At 37.9% G+C, this 15,396-nt stretch overlaps 1 protein-coding gene across 5 annotated transcripts in view; it reads right to left on the reverse strand.

Moving 5' to 3' along the window:
• The window catches only part of LOC131453485 (diacylglycerol kinase beta), an 89,390-nt gene that overhangs the window by 73,283 nt on the left and 711 nt on the right, over positions 1 to 15,396 (reverse strand). For 4 of the 5 annotated variants that reach the window (XM_058622477.1, XM_058622475.1, XM_058622479.1 and 1 more), the window contains exons 2-3: positions 4,649 to 5,001; positions 1,671 to 1,747 (exon numbers count right to left, since the gene is read on the reverse strand). In XM_058622477.1, coding sequence (XP_058478460.1) covers positions 1,671 to 1,747; positions 4,649 to 4,715 — 144 coding nt within the window. In that variant the 5' untranslated portion in view covers positions 4,716 to 5,001. Of the gene's footprint in view, positions 1 to 1,670; positions 1,748 to 4,648; positions 5,002 to 6,389; positions 6,476 to 15,396 lie in introns of all 5 variants that reach the window. The other variant, XM_058622476.1, reaches the window with a different exon arrangement.

Genomic DNA, 15,396 nt, shown 5'->3' on the forward strand with positions numbered 1-15,396 from the left:
TTTTTATCTATTACCTTAAACAGAGTGCATTTCTAGAAACTCTCACTTCCCCCAGAGCGGAGTGAATTCCCAGCGAGTATCACAGATTCGATGCTGCCCGTCTGTAAATATCTCCCAAGGGAAGACATGACACATTTACAGTACATGCTTCATTTATTTTCCTTTTTTTAAACAGTTGGATTGATGTGATTAAATTACATTTTGAATACTATTGGGTTTTCTGTCCTGTCCACATCTAACACATCTAAAGAAGACTCTGATGTTCAGCTGAGTATTGCATTCTGTGACTGTGGAAACATTATTGTTATATTTTATTGTATGATATTTTTTCTTTAAAGTTTAAATGGATCAGGCCACATCTTTATTTTCGTAGTATTTGGGTTTTTTAGCTGATTTTGTTTGTGTGACCCTTTTAAGACGAATACAATAATGTGGGTTTTTTTCAAACAAAATGACAAAAACACAGCCCACTGCACTTCATTTGCACTCTGTTTGTGATGAAGTGTGTGACTGAAGGGAAAACCCTGTGTGGGTGTCATTTTCTGCCACCGTCTCATTCATCAAAGAGAATTATGCCATTACTTTTTGTTTGCTAATGAGTTCAGTGAAGGAAACTCAGCATCACTGCACAAAAACAGATTTTCATGAAAGTCAAATAAGCCTCATTTCTGGGAAACTGTCTGTAAAAAGAACACAGAAATCCTGGTAAGCAAGTGTTGCACTAAAATGTGCTAAATAGAGAAGTAAAATTCACAATCATGGATTGGTGTGAGTGCAAATATAACGATGTGGTCATCACGGCGCTGAGCTACAGTGTGGTCTCAGAAATCCCACATGGACGTTAATTCTGGTTCCTGTGGCGCCAAATGTCCACCCAGCTGTTCATCATGACATCACTGATACTGAGGACGCGGGGGAGGGGGGGGGGGGTTTAATAGAGGAATACTGAAGAAATTTGCTTTATGTCTTTCAAGTGTAGTATAAACAATATTTTTCATAATTGAAAGATGTCCTTTTTACTTAAATGTTTATTTACGTTTTCTATAATATAGTATTTTTTTGCCACCTGTATTTGAGCTGCTACTGGATGCTTGAATTCCCTGCTGGATTAATATTAATATAAATAATATCTTTTAAATCCTATCTATCTATCTATCTATCTATCTATCTATCTATCTATCTATCTATCTATGTTAACTGTTTATCTAGCTAGCTAAATTGACATGCTCCTAGCTCGCTAAACAGAGGATTTTCTATGTACTTTGGTGTGTGGAGTGAGCAGAAAACTATATAAAATAAAATGTAAAAAAAAAGAGTAAATATTAACAGCAGGAAAACTAATAATCAAAGTGAAATCACATAGAGCCACGTTTCACATGATTTAGCAGATTTAAAATGTATCAATCCCATGATTTCCATTAGTTAACGCTGTTTTCTGTATCGATTATTCTACAAAATAAAAGTTTTCAGGACACATTTTCACAGAGTCATACTGAGAGCTGATCCGCTGACGTCAGTGTCTACGTTTGAAAAAGTGTGGCCGAGCGGTGACTCAGCATTTTCTGTAAGTGATATCACACTGAATCAGCGGGATCGATAACGTCACTGCGTACAGTCGTTGTGTGTCAGAGTGTGAGAGTGAGGACATCGACACACACACACACACACACCTGCTCTGGGTTGTATTTGGACAGAATTCCGTCTCCATGGAACTCCTCCAGAACATCCTTCAGCTTCTTGGTGGAGTCTGTGGTAGAAAAATAGAGGAAATTATGTCTGTCTTTAAACCATATTTTCAATTTCTGCACAAAATCAATTAAATGTGAAATTGAATGTGTGCAAGATTTCTAACTGAATAATGAATTGATCAAATTCACTGATGATGTTATTAATCGTTAGCTGCTGCCTCGAACTACATGTGAAGACCTTCAAAACAAGAATTAAGTAGAGTAGAATTTAATAGACTCTTCATAAATCATCAATGACACATTCAAATAAGTATAAAAAGAATATAAAAAGAAAACTGTGAAGCTCCAAGCAGCTAATGTTTTTAAATATAAATCAGATTCATCCATGAACAAAACCAGCCGCAATTGATTGGGTCAATTAATTGTCCCAGTTCTATCTGATTACAGGTCTTTATTAATGACCTGAGAGTGTCTGCTGCCTCCACGTCCTTCATTAAGACCTTCATTGATTGATTGATTGATTGATCAGCTGCTGATACACAAGCCTTTTCCTTCTCTTCTCCTTTCCCTCCATCATCACTGACACTGGACGTCACATCTTTCACGACCAGCCGCTCACATTCATTTGTCACAAATTTCGATTACAGTGGAAAAACTGACTCATGAAGGACAGAACACCGCTCAGACTAGACCAGACTACACCAGACCAGGTAATTCTACCAATAAAAGGTTTTTCTTTTTTGTTCTTAAAGGTTTTACACCTTCTTTGGCGCTTTCTAATCCTTTGGTAAATTGCTGTGGGAATAATAATAATACACAACTCCTTGTATGGACGTCCTGGGGGTGTGTCCGTTTATAGCCAAGGCGATTAATAAAAACTAACATTGGAAAAACATTTGAAGAGTTTAAAGAAAAAAGATAACTAACTGAAACTGAATTGTGTATAAAACTAACCTAAAATTGGAATGAAAATGTGCTGAGTTTTAATCTTTGTAGTTTATTTCATACATAAATAATCCTTTTGGGTTCATATGAAGTGTGTTTATTTTTTCTCTGATGGCAAATTTCCATAATAAAATGTTTTCAATTTGTTATTGTTTACACTGTGGGACATGAGGTTATGCAAGTTAAACATAACATTGGTTATGGGGTCGAGTGGTTTGGTTCATCTAAGTGAATCAAACCTCTCATCTAACTAACCTAAAACAACCATTTACAAAAAAATAAAAACTCATACAAACTAGCAAACCCGCTCTTCAATCTAATATATGTTGTGTCAAAGTTAAGATTCATTTTATATCGCATATTTTTTATAAACAAAAAACTTGGAGTAGTTATTATTTGATCTATATTACTCACTCTTCTAGCCTCTGTATATATGTTTTAACAGAGTAATGAAAAAAATGTGCCTAAATGCTCTGTGTTCTAAGAGTTAATCAAAACAACTCAGAATGCTGTTAGGATAACATTCTAACAGCATTCTTCCTCAGCTGAAAACAGAGAGCAAACATTGACGCCACTGACTAATGCACCTGCTGGACGAGCCTTGTGGTGTCACAGCATTTGTTAGTCAAACGAGCTTTGAACAGACGGTTTAACTCGTCTGTCCAGGAATCACTCACTCGTGGTAAAAGCCATTATTTAATAGATATGAAGTAAAACCCACAACACATTATCATTATTTATTATTTATATAATATAATATAATATATTATTACGTCAGCCTCCGTAAAGCAATACCCACAAGTCAAGTACATATATAATAATTATTTTAAACGTTTTTAAAATCACCTATTTTTATTTTTAAAGTTATTATACACTCCTGCAAACCTTTTTGCCGATATCCAATAAATCAGAAGTGATTGGGCCGGTAACAGATAACAAAATTTAGATCTTTGAGGTGATTTTCTTTAGTGAATACTCACAAAATATTCTTCATACTCATGTCACAGCAGATGTAATATAAAGATATGAGATATACATTTTCTTCATTATACAAAATAAATAACTACAATAAAGTTAAAATAGTTGTAGAGGGCACTATAGAAGTCAAACCTACTGTTTTAAATCAAGTAACGGCCGATACCAATATCATACTAATAATGTTGTGCAATGCTAATAATAATCGGCCAATCTGATTATATTTGTATTGGCCCGATTTGTATTTTGACTGTCGCCATTTTTACTACATCTAATCTGGATTACAAAGAGTTAAAAATCAGGTGATGCAGGGTTTTTAGAGGTGAGTCACTTAAAAACCACTGAATTTGTTTGTGGAAACAGTGTAATGAATGGTTGTCATGGACACAAACACACAATGTCTGGACATTACATTAGTGGAGACTTACTTTAACCTGAACCAGGAAAACCCCATTGAGAATAAGAACTGGAGTGGCTTATTGTAGCTTTGAAGAGAAAAACAATGTGTCTATTTTTATTTTATTTTCATGGTTTTTGCCCTTTTTGTAGAGATGTAGGCGTAAATAAAAGTGTTTTGATATTTTTATGCATCACATCCAATGTCTACAGGTTTACTCAAGCATGAACTACATAAAAATCCAAATATTGTTTTATTTCATTTATTTTTTCTCCACTTCATAAGAGGTTAGGTATAAACAGCAATGAAATGTAAACCGTTTTCTTTTCGTAGCTCTTACATTTCATACATGCGACAAACTGATGATATTATCTTAATTTTAAGGGTCAAATAGTTGACTTTATTAGGATGGAGAGGTGACAAAAATGTCTTTTTTCATTCTAAAGGTTGTCGACCCGTGACTTAACTGAACCCTAACCAAACAACTTGATGGGGACTTTTATGTCCCCATAAGGGAGGAAGTTCCCATTAAGTGAGTGTGAAATCAAACCCAGGTCCCCACAACATGAACACAATAATACAGCAGACATAATATGTATGTATGTGTGTGTTTGTGTGTGTGTGCGTGTGTGTGTACACTCACACTCGCTGTACTGTTGCAGCTGGTTAAACTCAGCTGGACTCAGACAAACCCAGCTCCCGTCTCCCATGCTGCCTGAAGCTTGTGGTGGTGGGGGGGTATTCTCGGAGTGTGTCGGTCCTTGAGCGCCGTCAGGGCGGGGGAGGGGATGGGTCGATGGTTATCCTTGTATCGAGTTTTGTAATGAGACAGAGGCAAAGTGGTTTTGTGACGTCATGTCGGCCTCTTCTTTTTTAACACGAGCACCTTTTCACGTATTCCAACAAGTCTCAAAAATAAAAAATAGTCTTTAAAAAGTCTCCTCCGTCTGTTAGAAAAGAGTTTCACCTCCTTATTGAAGAATCACCTCATCTGACCTGAGGGAGAGATGGAAAAACAACAGCCACATATAAATGGAAATGATTGTCAACAGTCAGTGGACAGTTTATATACAGTTTAAATATGTATATTTATATACACATATATGTACCAGCCACGTGAGGACTAACCTGCAACATCTCAGTGTCTGTCAAAAGATATATATAGAGTATATACTTATATTTGTGCAGAAGCAGGAGGGAGAGGATGTTTATACTAATCTTTATTTAAAAAATCAATGCATATGTTAAAATTCCACTGGTGACACAGATCAAAGAGAGAGTAAAAGATTGTTTGATAAATTTAAAGGACAATGTCACACATGTGGATATAAATAGGTGTAAATAAAATATAAACAAATCATTTTGAGAGGTTTTTATTTTGTGTTATCTTTATTTTTACATAAATTAATGTGTTACAATGTGTTTATATGTTTCATTTTCTGAGTTGACCTCCACCAAGGAGATTATGTTTTCATGGGTGTGGGTTTATCTGTAAGTTTGTCCTTCTGTTAGCAACGGATCAGTCTGATGTTTTTGTGATGGGTCGGTGATCACACACGTATGTTACCATTCAGTTTTGGTAAGAATCTGCCCACTGATGACGTCAGAAAACATGATCAAACTTTCAAGAATCCCCGTTCTTTTAGAATGGTCAAAACTGTAAAAGGAAAGAGTCATATCTCTGTCAAAACTCATCAGATTTGAACAAAAGTTGGTATGTGTATGTAGGATATCCACTACCATCTCCATAACCATAACATAACTCTGGAAGTTTGTCCTTTTGTTAGTTTTTCAACGTATCAGTCTGATTTTTTTGTGATGGGTAGGTGATCACCCAAGTATGTTCCCATTCAGTTTCCCCATTCTTTTATAATGGGCAAAATTGTAAAAATAAAGATAACATAATTTGGTATGCATATGCAGGATAACACATTCTACTAACAGACTAGATCATCCAGATCAATGTAGATTTGGTGGTAATTTAAATGTTCAGTTGTTCAGTCCCATTGAACAGGTTCAGATATGTATGGTTGGTCTCTAAATTGACATTTAAATACATGAATATACACATTTTTTCCAGATGGTTGGACAGTGAATTCCCCCCCCCCCCCCCCCAAAAAAAACATGCTGTTGTGTCACATTTTAGCTCCACTATTCATTTTTGGCTCTTGAGTTTACTTTACCACTGTCACATGTTCCCACCTGTGCTTCTCTCTGCTCAACTACAGCACAGACAGACAGACAGACAGACAGACAGCACTGGTGGTACGTTCACTGACACACAGCAAACAGATGTCAAGGCAGATGTACAGTACGTGTGTCACGTAGTCATCATGTTCACACACACACACAGAGAAAGACGAGCACGTGCCACTCAAACGTACTGCAGGGGCCTCCCCTCTGAGCAGAGAGGGATTCTGTTTTGCTCGCACCGTTGCCACGGCAACTGTGACGTCACTGGAGTGAAGCACTGTGACAGAGGTAGACACAGAGAGAGAGAGAGAGAGAGATCACCACGGTAACTATGAACGGATGCAACAATGATGGAAACATCGAAGCTCTCCTCACATGACAAATATTGTGAGCTGCTATATCTACACAATGCTTCTTATTATTATTATTATGGTATTAGGTAACTACACAGCACAGTGCTCTGTGTGTGTGTGTGTGTGTGTGTGTGTGTGTGACTGCTGCGTCTCACCAACATGTTTTTGACTTTCATTTCTTAGTTTATCTCAGACAGAAATGGTTGATAAATAATTACAAGCGTTTTCCTGGAGTGGTGTCTTCCACTTTCTACATCCTAAAAATATATAATATTCCTGTTTTCCTTGTGTTCATATTCATCACTAGAAAACTACTGTGAAATGTGTCCGTGTTAAGTCATATCTGCTGGTTTCAAGCCAATATCACTATCAACACAGCTGTAAACACAACGAGTGATGAAGAAACACCCAAAACTCAAAAACAGGCGTCTGTTGAGTGTAAAAATACGTGTGCAGTGCCCACTTTCACTTTGTGTACATTAGTGGGGACCGCGTCTTCACGTCGTCCCACATCCTACACAGTGAATCCAAGACGATCGGACACCTCGTCTCAGTCTCGTCTGAGCGTCAGCCCATCTGCAGATCTCAGTGACCGTGAGGAAACATGAGGCTGGAGCAGACCACAGAGACACGGAGGGACCACAAAGACGTTTAAAAGCAAAAACAAGTCACTCCTGTATGAAAACACTGGTCCTGCTTCAGCGTCAGGACACGTCGGGAAGTCGTAGCCATAATTCACACAAAGACACGATGGGGAATTAAAAGGACAACAACAATAAATATTTCTGTCCATCATCACAACACTGCTGCTGTGTGTGTGTGTGTGTGTGTACGTGTATTTATATCTTTATGAGGTCCAAAAAACCTATAAACCTATATTTGAGAGGACATTTAAAGGGTTGAGACCTGGTTTTAGGCGTTAGGGAATGCATTATGTCCTCACTAAGACATATAAACCCAGTTCTCTGTGTGTGTGTGTGTGTGTGTGTGTGTGTGTACACACTCGCCAACACGACGTGCTACAAGACATGAAGCATGTGCAGAGAGCAGCACAGCCAAATTAGGACACTGATGATGATGATGATGATAGTGGTGAAGAGGGAGGATCAACAGAAACAGACGCTCAATATTCACAAAGGAAAAACATGAGAAAGAACATGCAGGGATTACGTGATACTATTATATTATATATATATATATATATATATATATATTATCCAGTTCTTATATTAAGTCCACGCTGTTCACTTGTGCTGCAGAACTTGAGTTTATTATAATGCATTTCTTACATGAAGCTCATTCAGTGTTGAATTGGTTAAACCTTTGGTGAAACCCACTGAAGCCTCCAACATTCAAAGCTCTTTAACGTCTTTATCAAGTTCTTCACTCAAGCACAGTTTGTTTAAATTGGTCAATAATTTACAAAATTGCTCCATAGAATTAGAACTTTCTCCCAAATCAAGTCGGGGAAGTAGGTTCATTTCCAGTGTCATTAAAGAGGTGGTTAGGCATAATTTTTTAACATCATATAATATTTATAATAGTTATAATTTTACACACAGCATCTTTACAGTAGGTGGAGCTTGTCAGCTGGAGGATAAACGGAGGCTCATACAGGACGAGTGTTGGTCAGGAAACTGACCCGTCTCTGCAGGAAGTGTGTGTCCAAGCTCTGATAGCAGCACAGCATGTCTACACACACACACACACACAGCCGTCTGCTGCAGGAAACCATAGGACTGTGCGACCATATGATTATATTCAGCTTTTCTGTGTCAAACATCAGTCATTTACAGCACAGACATAATCTTCATGATCCATGCACTCGCTAAATATAGACTTCACCAACAGAACTGGGTCGCTCACTCGCTCATTCACCCGCTCATTCACCCGCTCACTCGCTCGCGGGACAAGTCCAACCACTTGAAAATCCAAGCCCTGATTTGTACCTGTGTTATTAGTTATTAGTGTTTTTTTTAATCAACATTTGTTTTTGTTTGATGCAAATGTTACAAATTTATCTCTTTTTTTTCCATTAACAAGACAAAATAAGTTGGATTATAGATAGATAGATAGATAGATAGATAGATAGATCAAAGTCCATAGAGAAAACCATTGATTTAGCTAGCTAGCTAAATCAATGGTTTTCTAGCTAACTAACTTGCTAGCGCCAGATTGCTAGATAGATAAACAGATGCCACTTTATAAACTGCTAACTGCGCACATCAAAATCCATGAGAAAATCATTAGTATAGCTAGCTAACTAAAAAACTAGCTAACTAGCTAACTGGTCACTCCCCACATCAATTTATATAGAAAATCACTTCATTTTCTAGCTAAATAGATAGAGAAATAGATGATTAAGCTAGCTAGATAGTTAGTAGTATTTGCTCATTTAGTGCTTTGCGTTAATTAAGTAGATTAGACAGCTTAAGTGTGTGTGTGTGTGTGTGTGTGTGATGTTTTCTTTCTTCCTCCCCTGAGACCAAAAGAAGGCCAAGTCTTGATTATCAGCCAGAGCAGCACTTGAACCACTTTAATCACCTGAACCCTATGGCAGGTTTCCTCTACTTCAGGCAAATGAGCGGCTGTTAATGGTCCATTAGTCTCTTTGTAGATGTTCAGGACACTTAAGAAAACGCTCACGGTCCTCGAACAATAAAGACAGGCCGCGTATCGACTACACGCCGTGGCAGTAAAGCCTCCTGAACGGGCTGTTAAATGCTAAGAGAAACGTCAGAGGGACGGAAAGGTTGTCCCCAGAAGACATAACCGGACGGACGATTAGAATGGGGACTTTTGTACATGTTGGTTTTCATAAGAACACAACTTTATTGTTCTATTTGAAGACAAAAATAAACGTATATCCACGCAAAAAGACTTGGACCACTCTGCAAACTGAACTGGAGAACCTTGGCAGAACATGTGCAAACATCACACAGAAAGGGGCCGGGTTCCAAACCGGTGACCTTCTTGCTGTGAGGGCACAATGCTAGCCACTTCACCACCGTGTGTCCCCAAGTCCTTTTAGTGGTTCTTCAAAAATAACAAACATTCGCAGAGAAAAGTCAATAGTGTTCCATCTCAATGGAACCACGACCCTTCCCGAGTGTTTACTGTATTATGGTAACCGTGGCAACAAAAAGGTCCCATAACCATAACAAAGCACTTACTTAGCGTATTTTAATTGAAATTACGCAGGTAATGATTTCCCGTAACGAGGCGGGGATGGAAACAGACGGGCAGTAACGGTAGCTAAAGAGGTCGCAGGTGAACAAGAGGTCACCACTTCATAAAGGATTTCACAGTGAGACCAAAGACACGGGGGAAGAGTGCGTAAGTGAGGCAAGAAAAAGAGGAAGTGAGGGACGACTGTTCACTGAACTTCCATGTTTTCATGAACACCTGAGGAAGTGAGAACGTAAATCAAAGCTGATGTAAAACTCTTTAAAAAAAATGCTTCCCAAATTTGATCTGCAGCAGTTTTGGATCACCGGTGAAGACAAAAATGAGAGGAATTAGATTTAAAGCTGCAGAATTGCCAGAGAAATTGTTGATTTTCTAGTCGTGAGGAGGTTCAGAACTCAAGTTCTCTCTTTAAAATCTTTATTTCAGTTTGATGTTGTTAAATGGGACTGCTCTCTGTGTCCTGCACCAAACTCCATAGAGAAAACTATGGTTTTTAGCCGGGACTTGAACAGGATTTGCTGGTCCGCTGCTGCCTTGTTTGGTATGTTTGCGTGACTGAGGTAAGTCTGAGCAAAGCTTTTAAAACCCTGATGTCATAAAACAACATGTTTGAACATAGTGATGGAGGATAGTGGATCAACAACCCCGGGATGTGTGCCGGGATGCAAAATCAGGGATTTTCTCAATGAGGTTTGGTGTGGACAATTTAATCCAGAAAAAGTTGAAAACTACATTTAAGAAAGTAGATTTTTTTTTTTTTTTGCATTTTCTGATGTTTTACTCTGTGAGCTTCTCAGAGCCAGTGGTGGAGGTGGAGGATGGGAATGTGCACATGCCAAAGACAGACTTAGAGGGTAATAATGTTTCAGAGAATGAACTACACGGGGGCAGAGTTAACCTTAGGGGCTGCAGCCCGAGCCTCGCATCTTTACCCATAAAAGGACTGCCGCTGATGCCCTGTCAAGTCCTGACAAGACACACACACACACACACAGAGAAAATGACACTCTCCTGTTCCTGCTGCGTCTCCTCGTCTTCACCTCTCGCCCCCATTACCACAACTCACTGTTTCCACTTAGTCCCATTGTCTTTCTTCTTCTTTAAAATATGATCCACACTCGCGACTTTCCATCAACACTGTGAATCACCTCGTCTGTCAGCGTCCTCCTCATCACCGTTACTCATCTGCTTGAACTTCCACCGCACAGTTGTTTGTCACAGATATGTGACAGGGTCAGCGTCTGTGGATCTGTGGCCGACACAAAGACACTGAAGGATTGATTGATTGATTGATTGATTGATTGATTGATAAGCTCTTCCTCGGCTCACATCTCGCGGGCCCTCGCTGGCTTCTCTGTGAGTGGGGATGCAGCCTCACAAATACCAGGAGTATTTATGGAAGGCCCGGTGTCATGGCAACTGGGGAATTGTGTGTAAAATGCAGAGGGGAAAAAGAAAAGGCCACGCTACAGCATACACAACAACGAGAGAGTGAGACAGGCAGTGTCACAAACTGTCCTCGGGACAAATGAGAAGCAGCTAAACCTTCACTGACATCTTCTAAATACTTTATACTTTATACTTTTATACTTAACAGTATATTAAAATGTGTATATTTGTCACGAGATAAGTTTCTGACCCATAAAATGAATTGATTACTAAATTAAACTAGTTTGATAATCGATTGTTGTCCATCAATTCAACTTTTGGGGGGTTTTCAGCTGCTTTAATTTGTGGACACATGAATATCTAATGACTGAATGAAACTATATGATCATCTATGACTCTGTTTTGAGTGGTTTTTTTTAAAATAATTTGAAAAAATTTGAATATTTTCCATTTCTTTTGCTCGACAAAACAAAGAAATTATTAAAACTAAGACGTTTTGATTTGAAGATGAAAAGAAAGCATAATTTTCAGGTTTTCTGAAATGTGATTATTTCACATTTTTATATTTTTTGCTCCATACAAAATAGTTTGTGCACCAAAAAAAAATTGATTAATTGATTATAAAAAGTTCGATCTGCGATCGTCTCTAAAAATCACTTGCATACAGATTTATGATTAGATAATGATTAAATTGTTATCTGGAATTCTATATCAACTCCCGGTTTATGAAAGCACCCGTTCACACGCTCATCTTCTACCGCTTTATCCTTCACATGAGGATTAGGGGGCCAAAGGTGGGGTCAAAGGCGGGGTCAAAGGCGGGTCAAACTCTGGACAGGTCCCCAACACACAGAGACAAACAACCATTCATTCTCTACACTTAATCTGGAGTGTCCAGTTAACCTAATCTTCATGTTTTTGGACTGTGGGAGGGAAGTGGAGAATTTATCAGTCTAAAGAAGCCAACCAGGAAATGAGAGTATATAAAATAGCCACCAGGGGGTGCTAAAAGTACCATGGAAAATTGTCCTGTTGAGTTACTGCTCTAAACATGCTAGTTTTTTGTAAATTATGTTCAGATAAAAACAAAAAAATAATTAAAAAAATGTAAACACGGCACAAGCCTACTTCTGTCACATTTAGAGGAAAAAAGACGATTAAAAGCTGGAAATGTTTTTCTCAACGCGACACGAGCCGAAACGCAACATCATCAACGAGAAACTACAAGTTATTAATACTAAACCGGAAAATACACAATAAAAGACAGTACAGCAGCGATGCTGTTAACAGCAGCAGGAAGGCTTTTATTGTGAAATAACTGCAGCCTCATGTAATCACCCTCATCCTAAATGCTGAGTCACTTTTATTTGACATAAAAATAAATGGTTTCCTGAAATACAGAATATGACATTAAGTAGGATTAAGGGTTTAGCTTCACATCATGAATTCAGGACGTGTCCTCATGTCCTCACAAACTTCAGTCCACCTTAAACGGTGACCTCATGCAGCAGCAGCAGCAGCAGCAGCAGCGGCAGCGGCAGCAGCAGCAGCGGCAGCAGCAGCAGCAGTAGTAAAAAAGAAAAATTCCCACAGATGAAACCGACATAAATATTCTGACTCAGTCGTATTAACGACACCGAGCCAAAGAAGTCGCTGCAGTAAATCTGTCGCAACAGCAGAATATATTCTGGCCTGTCCAAAATCTGCTGAGTGTCCTTTAATCACGTGACATATTGGCCCATGTTGGGCCTGTTACTTTAAGATGGCAGATGCATTATGGGCCGCTTCTTTTTCCCTGCCCTGAACTTACAGCTTTTCTGAACCCCAGAGTGAGCGGAAACAGAAGAGGACAGAGAGGACAGAGAGGACAGAGAGTGACTAAAGAGACATTTCACCCGTTCATTTCCCTGCTGAGGTGGAGACCCAACATGGAGCAACAACACACGCAGAACGTGAACATAAATGAAAGAAAACGTAGCTCCATCACTGAAATATGCTACCTTTGATTTACTAACAAGTTCAATATCTACAAAATAAGATAATGTCATGTTTATAGAAATATACATTTTGTCCACCACCTGGGTTTTCTCTCTGTCTCTCTCTCTCTGTCTCTCTCTCTCTCTCTCTCACTCAAACAAAAACAATAAAAGTCCCAGTTTGATGATTTTGGAGAGCAGCGTGGGATCATCAGCTTCAGTGACAGCATTTCTGCTGCTTTTTTTACATTATTTATTTTGTCAACAAGGTTTTTTATTGTGAAATATTTGCAGGACCAGCACACGCACGTCCTCACATTAAAGAGTCCTGGCATTTTATTGAGTACAGAGGAGAATTAAGAGCACTTTAAAGTGCATTATTTAAAGCAAACCCTCGTGTAAAACAAAGCAGCAGCTCCATAAATCTAAACTAAAAGGTGACTAAAATAAATATGGACATAGATTTTGTTTTATTTACTTTTTTTTTTTTACTTCAACTTAAAACCTGTGGCTGGAAGCTAGTGATTGTGTCTCAGAGTAGGTGGCAGTAACGCACTTATAAGATGGTTCACCAATCGCCATTACAAAACAGTCAAGGAAAACGTAATGAATACAAATATCTATTATCTCATTTTGGTTTCGTTACCTCCGCCAATAAGCAGGTTATGTTTGTTAGCAACTTCCTGTCTGCAGTTATTGACGGATCAATGTGAATTTTTTGACGATCTATGAGCAAGGACGTCCTCTGGATCTGTCAAACGCAGGTGACAAAGTGAAACCTTAAATGTCCACCTCACTTTTAGCGTAATGTGTCTCACAAAAAGAGGGAGGGGCCAGCGGCATCTTATTGACATAATCCTGAAGACGAATGTTCATTTGGTCTCTAATCCGTGTGACAAACGAGGGTGTGATGGTCAAACGGGTCAATTGACCGGCCAAGCTCCTCCCCCTCACACGGATGACCCCTCCCACACCAGCTGGTCCCTAACCTGATGTCTTCTACAGTTCATGTACTTATGGACTCACGCGTCAGCTTTCTCATCCCCTTCTGTCCTCACTCTCTGCTCGTTCCTCAGTAATTCTCATGTCCAACCACAGAGGGCGCTGTCAACGAATAAATAACTGAATTCATATTTGCTGATTTCTTCATTAGCCGTAGAGATAATTTGTGATAATCGAGATACGACATTTCCACGTCGTCTCGTTTCCGTGTTTATAATTTTGTCCTTGGATTACGACTCAGCGACAAAAGGTCATCACATGAGACACTTGGACATTATCATGGACAGTGTTGTTTTTAAATGAGAAAATATTGACGTGTGACAGAGTCACCAGATGCTGCTTATCTACGTGAAGCATTGATCGAACGCCGGGTTCATTTGTCCACATGATTCTTCAAGTGAAATTAGTCAAATTTAATCCACTTTAATCCCAATTTCCCCTTTTAAATGTTATGTTTTCATGAGCTTTTCTGCTTGTTTGTTAACGTTTGCCCGTCTGCGTGTTATTCTGAATACATTTATTATTATGGTTTCTTTTTATAGTGATTTTCTTAGAATTAAAATGTAACATAAACGTAAAAACACCACACACACACACCCACACACACACAGTCTCACAGAGTTACACATTAATAAACAAACCACTAAAATCATAATTATTATAAATAATAATAATAATAATTTATAAGGAAATAAACTGAATTTAACAAAAAAAAAGCAGATTATATGTAAATCAAGAACGGACTGAAAAAAATAAAATAAAGGTCTGTAAAATATGAGCGTTAAATGAATGTCATGTATATTAAATAATATATATATAAAAAATAAATCAGCAGAAAGCAAGAAGCTGAATTTTTAGTAAACCAAATCAAAAACTACAAAACTACAAATAAGTAAATAGGTAAAAGTGTAATGAAATAGGGATTTTCACAAACATATATATGTAAAACAAGCTAAAATAAAAATAATCACATCACTGAAAATAACCTGAAATAAATCAGCAGAAAATAATAAACTAAATGTAGCACAAAAAATGAAAAAATAATATATATTTCTATAAAATAATGTAAAACGGGCTCTTTATGTATATGTATATGTATATATATATACTGTATATGTATATATATGTATATGTATATGTATATACTGTATATATAAGAATAAAAAGAAATAGGGATGGAAACAAAAATGTATATATATATATATATATATATATATATATATATATATATATATAAAACAAATATGAAAACAGGCTAAAATATGAATAAAGACATCACTACAATCCTT

The sequence above is a fragment of the Solea solea genome, chromosome 2, assembly GCF_958295425.1.
Source record: "Solea solea chromosome 2, fSolSol10.1, whole genome shotgun sequence".
NCBI classification, from domain to species: domain Eukaryota; kingdom Metazoa; phylum Chordata; class Actinopteri; order Pleuronectiformes; family Soleidae; genus Solea; species Solea solea.